The 16111-nt window shown below is 39.2% G+C and overlaps 1 protein-coding gene across 1 annotated transcript in view; it reads left to right on the top strand.

Moving 5' to 3' along the window:
* Asb15 (ankyrin repeat and SOCS box containing 15) overlaps positions 1-5616 on the top strand; it is a 45502-nt gene extending 39886 nt beyond the window's left edge. The window contains exon 10 of the mRNA XM_028762627.1: positions 3170-5616. Within this exon, the coding sequence (XP_028618460.1) occupies positions 3170-3327 (158 nt within the window). The 3' untranslated portion in view covers positions 3328-5616. The remainder of the gene's footprint in view (positions 1-3169) is intronic.
* The last annotated feature ends 10495 nt before the right edge of the window (positions 5617-16111 follow it).

Genomic DNA, 16111 nt, shown 5'->3' on the forward strand with positions numbered 1-16111 from the left:
TTTAACTTTGTATTTGTTTATTGTGTGTATGTGCTGTTGTGAGTGTGATTATGAGTGTGTTTTTATATCCTCAGAGAAGCTTACAGTTAGCAGCGACCGTACCTGTTCTGAGCGTCCTCCTCACACACAACTTGGTGTGGAAAATACCAATCCCTACACAAAGAAATAATAAATGATGGTTCCAGATCTGAGGAGGGAAATTTATAAGAATGAACCTGGAGCATCTGCTCATATCAGGCAGCCAAGAAACTCAGTGACTTTCAGAACTGGGTCTGAAGAGTCTGCGATCCATCCTAACGAGACTCTCAGTGGACAAACAGGATCATTCAAGTTTCAAAACCACAGTTGTTTCAATGAGTAACATTAATATGTCCAAAATGTCTAAATACACGATACCTTAAAACTCGATCGTTTCAAAGGGTTTACAGAAAATCAACTTACCTTGAAATTTGTTAAAAACACGTAAGCCATTTTTTTCTGCCTTGTTTATATAACACATGCCACAAGTAACCAAAAATAGATGAGAAAAATAACTCTTTATGAAGTGTCTCAAATAATAAATGAAAATTTATATAACTATCATTTTATATCCTGAATAAACAAATGGGTGTGTCTGTTATACTTTGGCTCTTGCCAGTAGTGCATTATGGAGGTCCCAGAGAAGAGAAAATCATTTGCCAAAGAGGTCAGACATAAGTAGGCTCAATCTTTGGATTCAGCTACCAGCTTTCAAAAAACAGGGAACAATAGGATGTGGAGCTGTATCATGGCAATCCATACCTATCATGGGAAAACATACACATGTGGGCTCTTTAATGATTAAGTGACATGATAAAAAATAGAAAAAGAACTTAAAGATCATAAGATATTTATACAATATTCTGTAACTTTTTAACCCTCCATCCAAAGGAAAGCCCCAGACGAATGACATCTGATGTTGACTGCTAGCCTACATAGGCACACACTCAGTCACTTAACTGTCACACACCTGTGGCACACACACACACACAAACATAACAAAAAGAGACATTAGGGACTATTCAATGATAAAAGTGATCAAATTTTGTTATATTTGACTATAAGTGTTAAAGTACAATCTTTTATTACTAAAACAAAGGCATCTGGTTGTAATAGCAGCACTTGGAGGCCAAGGTAGGAAGGTCACATTTTTTTGTCGGTCCTATAATTAGTGTAAGGACAGATCGCTTAGACGATGAGACTTCAAAAGGGGTGATTGCTGTCTAAGTGAGAATCGTGGTGGCTTATGGGAGGAGGAGGAATGAAGGTTGGAAGGCTGTGCAACCCTCTTCTGTGGCTGATGAAGCTCCTTTATAACCTATGAGGTAGGAGTATAAGTTTGTCTACTTATACTGCCAGTGCATGAAACTATGTGTGTGTGGAGTCAGTCCCATATTTTAACTTTTCAGAAGGCTTCAAAATGAGAACACCACCAAAATCTAAACAAATTAACTTCCCAAAGGTTTGGGCATAACCCCAAAGCCAGGGGTTGAGTCTTATGTGTCTTATTCGATAACAGTGCCTTTTTCTGCAGCAATTGCTGTTACCTCTGTCATAAGTAGCACAGGTTGTCCTAGGAAATGAGATTTAATGATCTATGTGTTACTATTGTAAATGAATGTCTAGATGTGATGGGTTTAGAAAGATACTCCAGGTAAGAGTGAACGAAGTTAGGCCGCTTTTCTGTGATTTCAGTGGTTTATTTCTTCAGCAGCTTGTCAGCTGGTTGCTGTGAGCCTGGTAAGCCACTGGATGTCAGGGTTCCTCCAGACGTAGGTAAGGTGGTTTGTTTGTTAAGGTACAACATAAAATTTCAGTCTTATAGAATGTGAGAAGGTGCTTATGTTGATTATAATCTTTTTGCCTCACATTTGTAGAAAATGGCCTGGTTTATTTTTGAGATAGGGTTTTGCTATGCAGCCCAGTCTAGTCTGAAACTCTCTCTGTATCCCAGGCTGACCTCAAACCTTCCTGCCTTGCCCTCCAAATGCTGGGATCATAGGTACATGCCACCAGGGCTAACTTGGTTTTAATATTAAAAGAATGTAGTTTGAAATTTTATAATCAAATACAACAAACTGTGATCACTTTCATCATTGAAGTGGATAGTCCCTAATATTTCTTCTTGTTGTGTGTGTGTGTACTCACATGAGAGTAGCAGTTCAAGTGAATGTGTATGTTCACATGTAGATCTGAAGTGAACATCAGATGTCATTCCTCTGGAGGTTTCTGATTAAGTAGACTAGCTGGCCACTGAGCTTCCAGTCTCTACCTGTTTCTGCCTCCTAATAAACTGAACGCTTGAACGGCAAGCATGTTAGCTGCTGAGTTGTCCCCTTTCCCCAGCATTTACTGAGTGTTATAGTGCAGTGCATCAAAGATTTTTCTAGTAGTTTATATAGACTATTTAGCCTTCAGACAGTCCTATGAAGTAGGCAATGTTGTTACCCACCTTACATAAATGAGAATATTAATTACAGGGGTTAAGACACTGTGCAAGGTCATACAAAGTAACACAGACAGGGTGTTAATCCCAGCTGACTGAGTCCAGAGCCAGCGTTTACTTGTGTGCTTGTTCTATGGTGCCTCTTCGAGGGTTCTTTTTGTTGGCATAAAATATCAGTGTCACAATCCTAATAAAGAGTAAGAAGTTGAAAAATATATTTACATATCACAAGATATGTAAATGTTAGTATCTAGTGTGTTCCAGACACCGGAAACAGGCCTCAGATTGAATTGTGAATGATTTATGAAATTGTCTAATGGTGTTTAACTGATACTTATTCATCAGAAAAACTAGTAGAAAAGAAAAGAAATAAAGAAATATGTCCATATAATATATAGTTCTAAAAAAAAGGAGAAATGTGTGATCCTTTGCTATTTAACATCCAATCTATCTGTTTATTTAACAAACTGGACACCCATCAGGACCCAGACTTGCTCCTGGCACAAATACAGACGGAATTCCTGTCCTCATGGAGCTCAAATCATGAGGCAAACTTAACTGAAATGTGAATTGAGGTCAAAGTCATCAGCTGCTAAAGTGCATATTTTCAGAAGCACACTGCATGCTACTCTGAGACAATCTGTATCTATCGTGTGAAGCCAATAACACTTTTAAACTTTCTGCTTGTTTCCCCATTTATTTTAGAGAATCCTTGCTCATTAAAGCATCTGTGCCGATTAAAAATTCGCAGAGTTATGGGACTCCAGCGGCTCTGCCAGTCAGCCTCCATGGAGAAGCTTCCTCTACCAGCGGCGATGCGAAGATACTTATTATTTAAAGAATACGATCTCTACGGACAATAGCTAAAGTTAATATAACTTTAAAATTATATTTTAAAATGTGATTCTTAAAGTATTTTTTAAAAAAATGTGATTCCCCTAGAGAAGTCATTGGAATCATTTTGTATTCTTGAGTGTATTTAATACCACTGAGAATTTTGTAGCTGTCCCTATGGGAAGGACATGTACACTCTTAAAGACTTTTAGGCTTCTAAGATAAGTAATATGCTGTATTTGGATTTCTATTGATTGTCTTCAGTTGTTACGAGTCTTCAAATTCTCTCTATCAACTGAATATCAGTGATTGAGAGTCTAGGCTTAAAAGGTAAATAACTACTTTCTCGCCCCCGCCCCACACACATCTGCCAGTTGCTGCTCTGCCTATTATTAGAACCCCTGCTCTAGAAGAGGTCATTTGTACACGCAGATTGTCCCTGTAATCCAGCTTCTCCAGAGCTCCTCTGCTCAGTCCCTAACAACTTCCTTGCTGCTAAATTCTATAAACAACTTTCGTTCCCCTTCCTGTTGATTTCTTTTGGCATCTAACTCCGTTTCCTGTTAGTCCTTGGGTTTTACCATACTGATATCCCGCTGTTTTCCCTCTCAGTCCTCCTCCACAACTTCTCTGTCTCTGCTTCTCTATGCTGCTCCTCTTCCTGCAGGCCTTTAGTGACTTGTCCTCTGTCCTTTCCTGATGCGCTGTGTTCTCTGAGAAATTCCATTCACTAACTGTGGTTGTGATCATTTTGCTGGGGACCATAACGTTTACAGCTGAAGTTCAACCTTTTGTCTCCTATGCTTCAGACCTGTTCGACATTGACCTAGTAGACCTCTAAACACACAGCTATCTGCGGTTCAACGAGTCCTCAAATCCTTCCTTCACATTCTGCAGCTCAATATTAGCACAGTCAACTCTGTTTCCAAATGAAATAGACTTGACATCAGTCTCGACACCCCCACCCCCATTTTCTCACCCTGCATGCCAACTCACCAAATGCCTCTGGGTTTCCTGCTCAGTCCCACAAATTGCACTATACATCTGACTGTATTCTTCCTCTTACTGAGATAATACAGTGCTGCTTGTCTGAATCCCCTGGCCTTTCATTCTCCCTGTTGTCTACAGAGTCCACACACAGCATTTCAGGATGAACTTTCAGAGACTTTAACATAGCTCATTTCCTTGCTGAAAATCACTCCCTATTATTTTGGGATTAAAAATCTCAAGTTCTCCCATGACCTCCATGCTTTAACCACCCCCCTCCCCCACCCCCCGTGGCCTATCTGCATATCCCCACCCCCTTTTGCCAATGTTACACATCTTATACAGCAATTCCCACGCTTTATGGTTTTATAAGACTGGAGATTTTCATTTTATTAATAAGAAATAATGTCCTCTTTTTAAAGGATACCATCTATTATACCCAATTCAGCTTTAAAGGGGGTTGTTCCTTAGAATGCTAGAAAACAAGATGGAGGTAAGCTCACTCGTTAAGTTGGATTGACATTAGCTTTGAAAAGATGGACAACGCTGTTATCTCCTCACTGACTAGCAAAACTTCACTGTGGTCCACAAGTATCCGAGTCTCTTTGATGGGAACCATTGTGAACCTCAGGACCGTTACCTCTCTATCTGAAGCGTTCTTTTCTCTCCTTTACACCCTCTCCCACTGATTAACTGACCCTTACACTGCAGATCCTGGCTCAGCTGTCGCTTCCTCTGGATGGAGGCCACTGCTGAGTGCTGCTCCTGTGGTATTGTAGTGCTCTATGTTATGCTAGACTGGAAGCTCCATGAGGGCAGGACCGTGTCTCCTTTATTTCCCAGTATGTCCTCAAAGCCAAACACACGCCCTAAAATGTGAATGTTATACAAGACCCAGACTAAAATAATCAGTGACATGGTGGTAATATGATAGGTTAGAGCTTCTGACTTGGTGTGTAAACCCAGTAATGTACTTATTTAAATTGCTTATTCTTTTATTTTAATAGTGTATTTTTTAACATTTGTTTTATCCTAAGAGTAAATATTCTTTTGGTAGTAATATCTTACTAGTGTGTAAATTTTCTGAATTACATTTACTTTCAGTTATCTTTGAAAGATAAATAAATCTCGGAAGAAAATTATATAATCAGGGATATGGTTTCAATGTATCTCCTTGAGGATTTTATAATACAAACTATACCATAATGTATTTAACTCGAACTGTGATGTTTCATGTACAATATATCTATAATTCTTGTGTTGTTTTCTTTATTGTGCTTAAAGTCCTTGCTTATAAATATTGCTCTAAATAAATGAAAAATAGAAATGAAGATGTAAGTCTGCTGTCTGATACTTCAGATATTATATGTATTTGGGGTAAATAAGTACAAGAACTACTTGGGTATAAAATGTTAACTGGACACACATAGAAAAGATTTGTAAAGTTATTGCCTGGACATCTTGGAAGGACAAAATTTGTCTTAAGATTTGGAAATGGTGATGTATGTGAAGCACATTACAATGTAGACTTTTCCTGTAACAAGGTTCTTTGAGAACACTAGATGGAAAGAGAATGGATTCCTGTCTAACTAGAACTGTGTATCTCCTCCTGTGTCAGCAGCTGCTCCCCACAGTCAGGCTAAGAAGCCAACCACTCTACACTGGGGCCAATGTCTCCATGTGCACTGATAAGGTGGGGCACGGATGCCATCTCTCCATGCTGCCAAGACGCTTGTGGCTGTTTTTAGCTCTTGTTTAGTGTCATTCAGAGAGTCTGAGTGGGAAGGAATGAAAATGATCTCTGAGCTGGGTGGGTTTGGGTCAATGTTTCTCTAGGTTGTAGTCAATTCATACTTTGATTTCTGGTTAAATATATTCAGCAGCAGCATTGAAACCACGTTCTTCTTAAAGAATATGGTTAAATAATTTAATGATGTCAGGAGGTATTTCTGGGTAAAAGAAAGACAAGGCAGAAAGATGAGGAAACAATTACTTAAATGTATACTATACTTCTCAATGCAGACTTTTAAAAAATGAATACATGTGCCAGACAGCAAGAAAAAAATACAAGAAATTCATGACACAGAGAAAATACTTAATCTTGTCATTGAGCTTTTATTACATATTTCTATCAAAATTTGGGTTTTAAGTGGCATTCTTTGTATGCATCTACCTCTCAAATCATAAATTATTTAGAATATATAAAAATTATATTTGTTTCAATTTATTCATTAAAAGTTAACATTACATATAAGTATGTATATATATACATGTATACATATAATATATGTATGGTATATGAATACTTAAGGTAATACACACATACATATTTTTAAATTTTATATATATATATAAAATGTTCTAATATATCATGACATTGCAATGCCATACTGTCTTGGGTAAAGTATTATTGCTGTGATAAAACACCACAACCAAAAGTAATCTGGAGAAGAAATGGTTTATTTTATCTTATAGCTTGTAGCCCATCATCCAGGGAAGTTGGGGCAGGAACTCAAGACAGAAATCTGAGACAAAAGCCACGGAGGAGTACTGCTTACTGGCCTGCTCCCTGTGAATTGCTCAGCCTTCGTACTTATGTCATCCAGGGTCACTTGCCCAGGGGTCACACAGCCCAAATTGGCCTGGGCCCTCCCACATCCATCTGTCTATAATCAAGTAAATGACTGATAGACTTGCCTATAGGCTAATCTTCCAAATGCCTTTAGTCTATGTCAAGTTCACAAAACGAAAGCAAAACTAACCAATAATGAATATAAAGCAGGAATATATACTTTGTATTAAGCAGCCAGTTCCTTAAGAGGACTAAATAAGGAAGAGAAAGACAGAAATCACAAGATCTCACTTAAATGCAGAATCTAAAAAGGCAGGCAGAAGCAGAAAATAGTAATTACCCAAAATTGGTAGCTAAGAAAGGGGACTGGGATCCATCAAGTAACATCAATTGGACATGAATAATTTTAAAATGTTGTTTAACCTGGTGGCCATCATTAATAACAATGTTTTAATATTTGTTTTTAGTCACTTTTACATATATCATTTATATAATTATGTAATTTATATATTTATATAATATATAATATTACATATTTATATAATTTATATATTGTATATTTTTAGTTTACTTTTTTTAATGAAATATTTGAAATAGGCAACTTAAGGAAAGAATGATTTCTTTTAGCTTATGGTTTGGCTTGAGAGGATTCCATTCATTGTGGCAGAAGAGGGGTAGCCATAAGCAGATGAGGTTGTTTTCTCACATCTGTCTGAATGAAGAAAACTGTGGATGTTGAAAGTTGGTTGGTACCCATCTGGCTTTCTTTTGGCTTGTTTATTTAGTCTAGATACCTATCCCATGGGATAGTTTCACAAACTTTCGGGTAGGTCTACCCTTCTGCATTAATCTTCTTGAGAAATACCCTCACAGACAAGCCCAAAGGTGTTATCTTCTAAGTGATTCTGAATTTATATAAGTTAACAATGAAGATTAGGCATCACAATGTAAAATCTACTGTGGTGGTTTGAATATGCTTGGCCCATGGGAAATGGCACTATTAGGAGGTGTGGTCTTATTAGAATAGGTGTGGCCTTGTTGGAGGAAGTGTGTCACTCTGAGGTGGGCTTTGAGGTCTTTGTGTGCTTAAGCTTTGACCAATGCAGAAAAGACACTCCTTGTGGCTGCATTTGGATCAAGATGTAGAACTCTAGGCTCCTGCAACACCATGTCTGCCTGCAGGCTACCATGCTTCCTGCTATGATGATAATGGACTAAACCTCTGAAATGGTAGGCCAGCCCTAATTAATTGTTTTCCTTTATAAGAGTTGCCTTGGTCATGGTGTCTCTTCACAGCAGTAAAACCTTAACTAAGACAACTACCAAAAGAATTCTGCTTCTTGTTCTGCCAAGACATGAGGAGAAGAGGTGTCCCACCTGTACACTCAGCCTTCGTGAAGTCATCCACTGCCATACCTTCTCCATCATGACAAAGGAACCTATACAGGAAATTGATATCTTGAGTCATTGCCCTGCTGAAGTCTGGAACTGCAGGCTAAAAATGTCCAAGAGTGGCTAAGAGTGTTGATTCTGATAACAGCTTGAAAGCAGAGATGTCAATAAAAAGACAAACAATTCAAACTTTCTAATGAGCTTTTACAGGAAAATGAAGGACTACCCCTGGAACTGGGATAGATGTTATAATACGACAAAGAGTCTGACTGCATTCTGCCCATGTCTTAAATATTTGAGTGACAATAAATTAAAGAATAATCAACTAGGTATTTTAGAGGAAGAACTCTAAAGACAGGATAATATCCAGGCTGTGGCATAGTTTGTATTCACTTCTGATAGCCAGATTTATGGTGAGCAAATAGAGTAGAAAAAATAGGAAAATATGACAAAGAAATGTAAATCTAATCAAGTTAAGGACAGTTCAGTGTTGACAAAGTGGATGCAATTGTTATAGATTTTAGCCCCCGTAGCCATGATCTAAGAGGTCCACAGTACATCTTGAGCTGGCACCAAAACTTGATGCAGTAGCATGTTTATAGGCATGCAAGATGCAAGTGTGAGAGGTCCTGTAAGCTTACTCCAAACTTCAGAAAGCTTCTGGAACCAAACAATACAAGACTCCTTGAGTAGGCTTTGTGTGAAGCTATGGATATATAGTTTAAGCTGCAGAGGAGGCCCTAGGATAGTGGAGATGCCAGAAATTTGGGTATCAACTGAGAAAAGCTGAAAACACTGAAAACATTAAGTGGAGCTGGCCTGAGGGAAGCCATGTAGGATGTAAACAAACTAGTTATAAGGGAAGGACTATGTAAGCCCATTAGTTCTCAGATGATTTCATATGACCTGGACCAGGAACAGCAATGCCTGGTACTTGCTTACTGGGTTACAGTCTTTCTTTGGTCTGATATTTTTTTTTGTTGCATCTCTTCCCTTTTAGAATGAAAATGACTACTCTTCCATTGTGTGAATTATTTTATGATTTTTACATGGGCTCACAGTTTAAGGGATCATTTTGTATTTTAAAATAGACTTTGGACTTTCAAAGAGTATCAGAACTCTAAGACTAAGGTTAGAGTGAATGGATTTCGTATAAGATGGCCAGTGTCAGTGAAGGACAGGGATAGGATATATGATTTGAATATAAGATGTATCTCACAGATTCATGTCCTTGAACACTTGTATATTTGAACAGACATTTGAACAGCTGTTTGATGGTTTTGTAGGTTGTAGAGATTTTAGGACAGTGGTTCTCAGCCTTTAGCTTGTAAACCCTTTGGAAAACCTCTACCTCCAAAAAATATTGGCATTATGATTCATAATGTAGCAAAATTACAGTTATGAAGTTGTATAATTTTATGGTTGGGGTCAGCACAACACAGGAACTGTATTAAAGGATAGCAGTATTAAGAACGTTAAAACCCATTGTGCTAGGAAGTGAGACTGAGCTGGAGGAAATATGGCATTATTAAGACATTATAGCCAGGTCTATTTCCTAGCCTATGTCTGTTTCGTGACTTCTGAGGTATGTAACCAGCACCTGAGTACTCCTGCTAATAGGTTGCCATCTTTAAACCTTCATAAACAATGGTGGACTATATTCCCTCAAACAATAAACCAGAACACTTGCCCCCACCCCCCCAAAAAAAACTGGAAAGAAAAGGATAGCTTAGATTTCAGGTATTCCCACTGTAAAAAAGAGAAGTAGGTGAGGCAATGTATATGCCAATTGGCTTGATTTAGCCATTCTACAATATACAATATATTTTAAAATAGCATATTCTATATCATTCGTACACACACACACACACGTGCACGCTCGTACACACACACACACACACATTCCTTTCAACTAACATTGAAAAATGGATTGCTTTAGCATTCTTAGATGAAGCATGCAAATATATCTGATCATTAAGACTGACACGGACACATGGATGCCAGGAAGTGCAGGCTGACAGGAGCCTGATATAGCTGTCTCCTTAGAGGTCTGCTAAAGTCTGACATATACAGAGGTGGATGCTCACAGCTGACCATTGAACTGATCATGGGGTTCCCAATGGAGGAGTTAGAAAACTGAAGGAGCTGAAAGGGTTTGTGACCCCATGGGGCGACCAACAATACCAACCAATCAGAGCTCCTAGGGTCTAAACCACCAGCCTGGGAGCACATAGGGAGAGACCCATGGTTCCAGCTGTATATGTAGGGGAGGATGGCATTGTCTGGCATAAGTAGGAGAAGAAGTCCTTGGTCTAGTGAAGGCTGGATGCTCCAGTGTGGGGGAATTTGTGAGTGGGAAGGTGGGAGTGAGCAAGTGGGTGGGGGCACATCTTTATAGAAGCAGGAGGAGGGAAGATGGGATAGGGGGTTTCTGGGTGGAGGGGAAATGGGGAAAGGGGATCACATCTGAAATGTAAATAAAATGTCCAATAAAAAGAAAAGAAAAAAAAGATTGACACTGAAAGAGATTGAATCCTGCTTTGCAGATTATTTAGCTTCTTGATTGATATTATAATCATTATACATACATAAAACAGGAACATGAGAAACCCCTCCCATTATTATTAGAGTGATGTATTTAGTGCCTAAGCTGCAGAAATTAAAATATTCATCTTAAGAAATGGAATTACACACAGTCATGATGACATTTGAGAATAGTCAAACCTGTGTTAGAGCCCTATGTGGCATCTCACTGTCATCTCTAAATATTTTGACAACATTCACAGAATGAAAACTTAGCACAAAGTTTTGAACCTAACACATAAAAACCTCACATCTTCTTTGGTTTTATGGAGTCCTTGTCATCTATTATGGCCAAGAGAAGAAAGGGACTCCTTAGGGAAAAAGCTGTGAAGGAAAAAGAATAGACTCATTTGACCTCAATAGCCCATGTTGTGTAACCTCAAGGAGTGCTGGGGATGTCTGGGGATTTGCTGTTTTCAACAAGAGACAGTCTCGTAATTTGAATCGGGCCCTGGGAGTGTCTGAGTTCTAACATTGGACTGACCAGCAATTCCATCATAGGGCCTGGACTGGAACATGCATTCTGCAGTTCAGATTCTTGTTAAGAGGACAGCCTTTGCTTCTTGAGTTGTCCCTGATTAGATTTCCCAAGGATAGTTCAGCTAACATGTTTTGGAAGTCGCCTATATTATTAAGTTAGAAAAAGTGGGGAGCATGAGTTGAGTTGAGTGAGTGGGAGATGCCAGTGTCCATTTCTTTCCGTGTGAGGTAAAGTCCTTGTTCTCTTTCCATGCGCAGCATTTGTCATACTCCGAAAATTAAGGTATGGCATTGCGGGGTTGTCAATCTGTGTTCCTGAATGTCTGAATACCTCTGTAAACATGAAACTAAATTGCTTTAAAATTATTTCAGACGCAGCAATATTCTTTGTAAGCACCTTTGACAGGAGGATGCTAACGCTGGCTTAGGCTTTGTGTTGACTCGTTGGGAACCTACAACCTGCATTCTGTCCCCTCATTGGTGGCATTTGAAGGGGCTAAAACCAAGGATCACTGATGCTGAACTGTATATGTCTATCATCACCAGATATCTGCTCAAAAGGAAACAAGTCCTCTTAGTTGGCAGCTAAAACAGAAAGTTTAAAGGAGTGGGGTGTTTACCTATAATCCCAGAATCTGTAAAGAGGATCACAAGATTGAGACAAGCTTGGCTTACTCACCAAGTTCCGGGCTAGCCTATGCAACTGTGCTTTCTCTAAAATCCTAATAAAAATATAAAATATATTTTAAATTTAAATATATGAAGAATATTTTACATAATTTTGTATATAACATGAAATAGAATTTTTAAATATTTATATAAAATATAGGATTAAAAATAGTTTGGAAAATAACCAATTCTTAAAAAGCAAGTGATTTCGGAAGATTTAAAAATGACAGGCTTTGCTAAGGAAAAGTGGGAACCCGAAAGCCACAGACGATCTTAAATTTTTCTACCACCTCAATTATATCATCATTTGCTACAGAAATGGGAACAGGACCTTGAGAAATACCCAGCCCATTCTAGTACACATGGAAAGACCACCTCGGTACAACACCCTTCACTTGTCCTGGGTGTCACAGTCCACAGAACACTTCACATGCACCTCTCCCTTGATTGTTATTACTACTCTAAATGCAGATCAGGACAGGGCTAATTTCCTCCATTCTATGTACAGAAGTATACCCTACAATTAGTTACGGTTTTAAAAATTAGATATAAGACTGTACCTTAGAACGTTGGCTCTGACCCCAAAGCTCTTTCTGTAGCATGATGTTGTTCATCTAGAATCAGGGGGGTATCCACTTAAGGAGTCCCAAGCAGCATCAGCTCAAGGTCCTTCAGCAGGATATACACAAAATGGTGAAAAAACCTTCAGCCAACAGGCCCCAGGTGGGTGGACTACCCTAACCTAAGGTGAAATGGAGAAGCCAGGTAGCCACAGGCAATATGGTTATGGTCATTTAAAATATTCAAACATAAGCAATAGACACAGACAGAAAACATATTAGTGGGTGTTTGGATCTCTGTTAGGAAGACAGTTAATGGCAAATGGACATAAAAAATATTTGGGGACCAAAAGAAATGTTCAGAACCTGGTTTTTTTATGACGGTGACACAGGTTGGTAAATTTATTTTGTTTTTTTTTTAAGCCATTTAACTTTAAACTTACAATAGATGGGTTGCATAGTACATAAGTTCCGATCCCAAAAGTCACATTAAAAGAAGGAAGAGGGGGAACATGTCTCTGACAGGGAACAACCATGTTTGTAGCCTGCTCAGGTGCTCCTGTCTAAACAGTAGTAATCTCCTGGCTTAGAGAAAGTATGTGGTCCTTGTGCTGGTAGCATGATTGATTTATTTTGTTGTTGCTATGCTGATAAGACCATTAAGAGCAGAGGATGAGAACCCTCAGGGCAACATGTGACGTGCATGCTGCTTTCACCAATCCCATTGGCCCCAAATCCCAGATCAACAGAGCTTGTTTTTTTGCCAGCTTCTGATATCTTCATACTGGTTCTCAAAGGGCATTCACACACACACACAAACACACACACAATGTATAACTTGAGCTGAAAGGTTTCCTGTCCTGTAAAGGGTGCGAATTGGCAAATAATCAGACAATAACCTTGGAAAATAGCTCCAGTTAGAAACTGGGATAGACTGGGATTGCGGAAATGAGTGAGCATCTTGGGAGAATCGTCAAAGTCTGTGAATCTCAAGAAGTCAGGAGAACTTTGGAAGGAAAGGTCAGTCACAGCTGTGAGTTTGAAAAATATAGAGCTTCAGATTTCTCTGACAGAGCAGCTAAAGAAAGAGCCAGTGTGTGTGGCGCAGAGACATTCCCTACATTCTTGGACTTTGCTCTGAGCCTGCTGCTCTCCCACCCTCTTTACAACAGGACCTAAGGACTTGAGCTGCTGTTTCCTGGCTGGACTAGCTTCTAAGCAGAGGCTGTCCTGAAGCTGAGAGAGCGGCCTGGAAAGTATCCATAATGTGGATAACTGGTCCTAACCACAAAAGTGAGCAAATCTGCCCCCAACGGGGATATAGTTCTCTGGGTTATAGCCCAGCTAGCTGAGGAATGAATGAAAGAGCTTCTCCACACTAAGGAAACCTTTGCTTATTAGCATTTCAGATGATGAGTATAAAATCTATTTCCTGTCTTGTTAGTGGAATTCCACACAGTCTTCAGTATATGAGGAAAGGCTAAATCAATCAAATTCAGCTATTTCTTTCCCGTTTTTGGATTTTTTTCCTTCAATATTGTATTTTTATCTTCACAGTTTTAACACTGTCAGTTCATCTTTTTCATTTGCATACATTATAATTATATGTGTTTAAGTTAGGGAAACACAGGATCACCTATATATGACCAACAACCAGAGAGGCTCCATTCCGAAGTTCAGTGGAAAAGGAGATCCAGCAATAGGTCCAAACTGGGATCCAGCTCAGGGGGAGGCCTCAAGGCCTGACACTATTACTGATGCTACGGTGTGCTTACAAACAGGAGCCTAGCATGACTGCCCTCCGAAAGGCCTAACAAGCAGCTGAAAGAGTCAGATGCAGATATTTACACCCAACCAATGGAAAGAAGCTGCTGACCCCTGTGGTTGAATTAGGGAAAAGCTGGAAGAAGCTGAGGAGGAGGGCAACCCTGTAGGAGGACCAGCAGTCTCAACTAACCTGGAACCCCAAGATCTCTCAGACACTGAGCCACCAACCAGGCAGCATACACCAGCTGATATGAGGCCCCCGACACATATACAGCAGGGAATTGGTGGGTCTGGGTTCAGTCAGCGAAGATGTACTTAACCCTCGAGAGACTGGAGGTCCCAGGGAGTGGGAAGGTCTGGTGGAGTGGGGGTGGGAGTAGGGACATTCTCACGGAGATAGGGGTAGGGGGAGGTGTGAGATGTGGATCAGTTGGAGGGTCAAGTGGGAGGGGAATAAAGTCTGAACTGTTAAAAAAAGATTAAAGAATAAATAAAAATTATGAAATGAAAGTCATATTCAATAAAATAGAATTATGTGATAGAGTTGAAAGATTTTAAATGCTCTTAGTACACATTGTCTATATAAAATACTAATATGCAATTTCACTATATGTGTGTCTATCAAAAAAATAACTGTGTTCACCTTAAGTACATATAGTAAAATGAGCTTTAAAATAAAGACAAATTACACAATCTAAAAATAAAAATAAAATAAAATGAAAAACTAGTAACGGGAGTGTGAGAAGCAGCTAGGAATTACAGAACACAGTCATGCTCATCACCTGTTAGTTGGATGAATACAAAGATATTTTTAAATTCTCAGAACCTGTTTTTATCTTTTGTAAAATGGAATAAATTATATGTGTTCATCAAGTGTTATCTCACACAGTGTGAGAATGCACATTAACAGAGTGATTGTAGACTGCTTGGCACACTGGCTATATAAAAGCTATTTTGTCAACTATAAATGTTATACAATTGTGAGATGTTATTATAAATAGCCCTAATAATTTTAAATTTGACTCACACTCTCCACCACAAGTTGGCATAGCTGGAAGATTTGCTTGTGTGCCAAGCTTGAGAGTGTAGGCTTGCTAAGGGAATCGCCAGTTCTCATCCGATCCCTGGGGCCCATGGCTTGCCATCTGTCCAGAGCTTGGCAGATCTCTGACCTTCTCCCCTGGGAGCCTTTCTCCAGTCTGCTGAGAGGCTCCAGTAAACAAACTGAGCAAAGCCGGAAGCTTAACTTCTTCCTTAGGAACTACTTCAGCCTTGTCACAAACCATCTGTAAGAAGTGGGAGAACTGCAAGCCCTTCTGTGTAAGTGGAAGACATGTTAGACTTATTTGAGGTAGCTTTGCATCCACACAGGGAGGGATTCATTAAAGCTTAAAATAATAGTAATTATGCAGCAGGTAAAACATCCTAAATCATTGTGAGAATAAAGAACTTCTCATTATCCTGTACAAACAGATGGCAATATAATATGTTTTCTGTTCTCTTCAGCAACTTAGGGACAATTAAAAAAAAAAAGTTAGCCTGGCCTGCTGGCAGTTGCCTGTATTACCACCCACATTTGTGGCTAGTATATGATGCTCACAAATTCAACGTTCACTGAGGGTACAGAGTGAGTTCAAGCCAGTGCAGGAAACTCTGTGTTATCCTATCTCAAAAGAAAATAGGATTGGGAGAGTAGTAGGTCAGGGTTAGGGTGGTTCTCTAATATGAACAGGACCCTGGGTCCACAGCAATCAAAGTAGATAGATGAGAGAGAGAGAGAGAGAGAGAGAGAGAGAGAGAGAG

The sequence above is a fragment of the Grammomys surdaster genome, unplaced genomic scaffold (assembly GCF_004785775.1).
Source record: "Grammomys surdaster isolate TR1022 unplaced genomic scaffold, NIH_TR_1.0 134, whole genome shotgun sequence".
Taxonomy (NCBI): Eukaryota; Metazoa; Chordata; class Mammalia; order Rodentia; family Muridae; genus Grammomys; species Grammomys surdaster.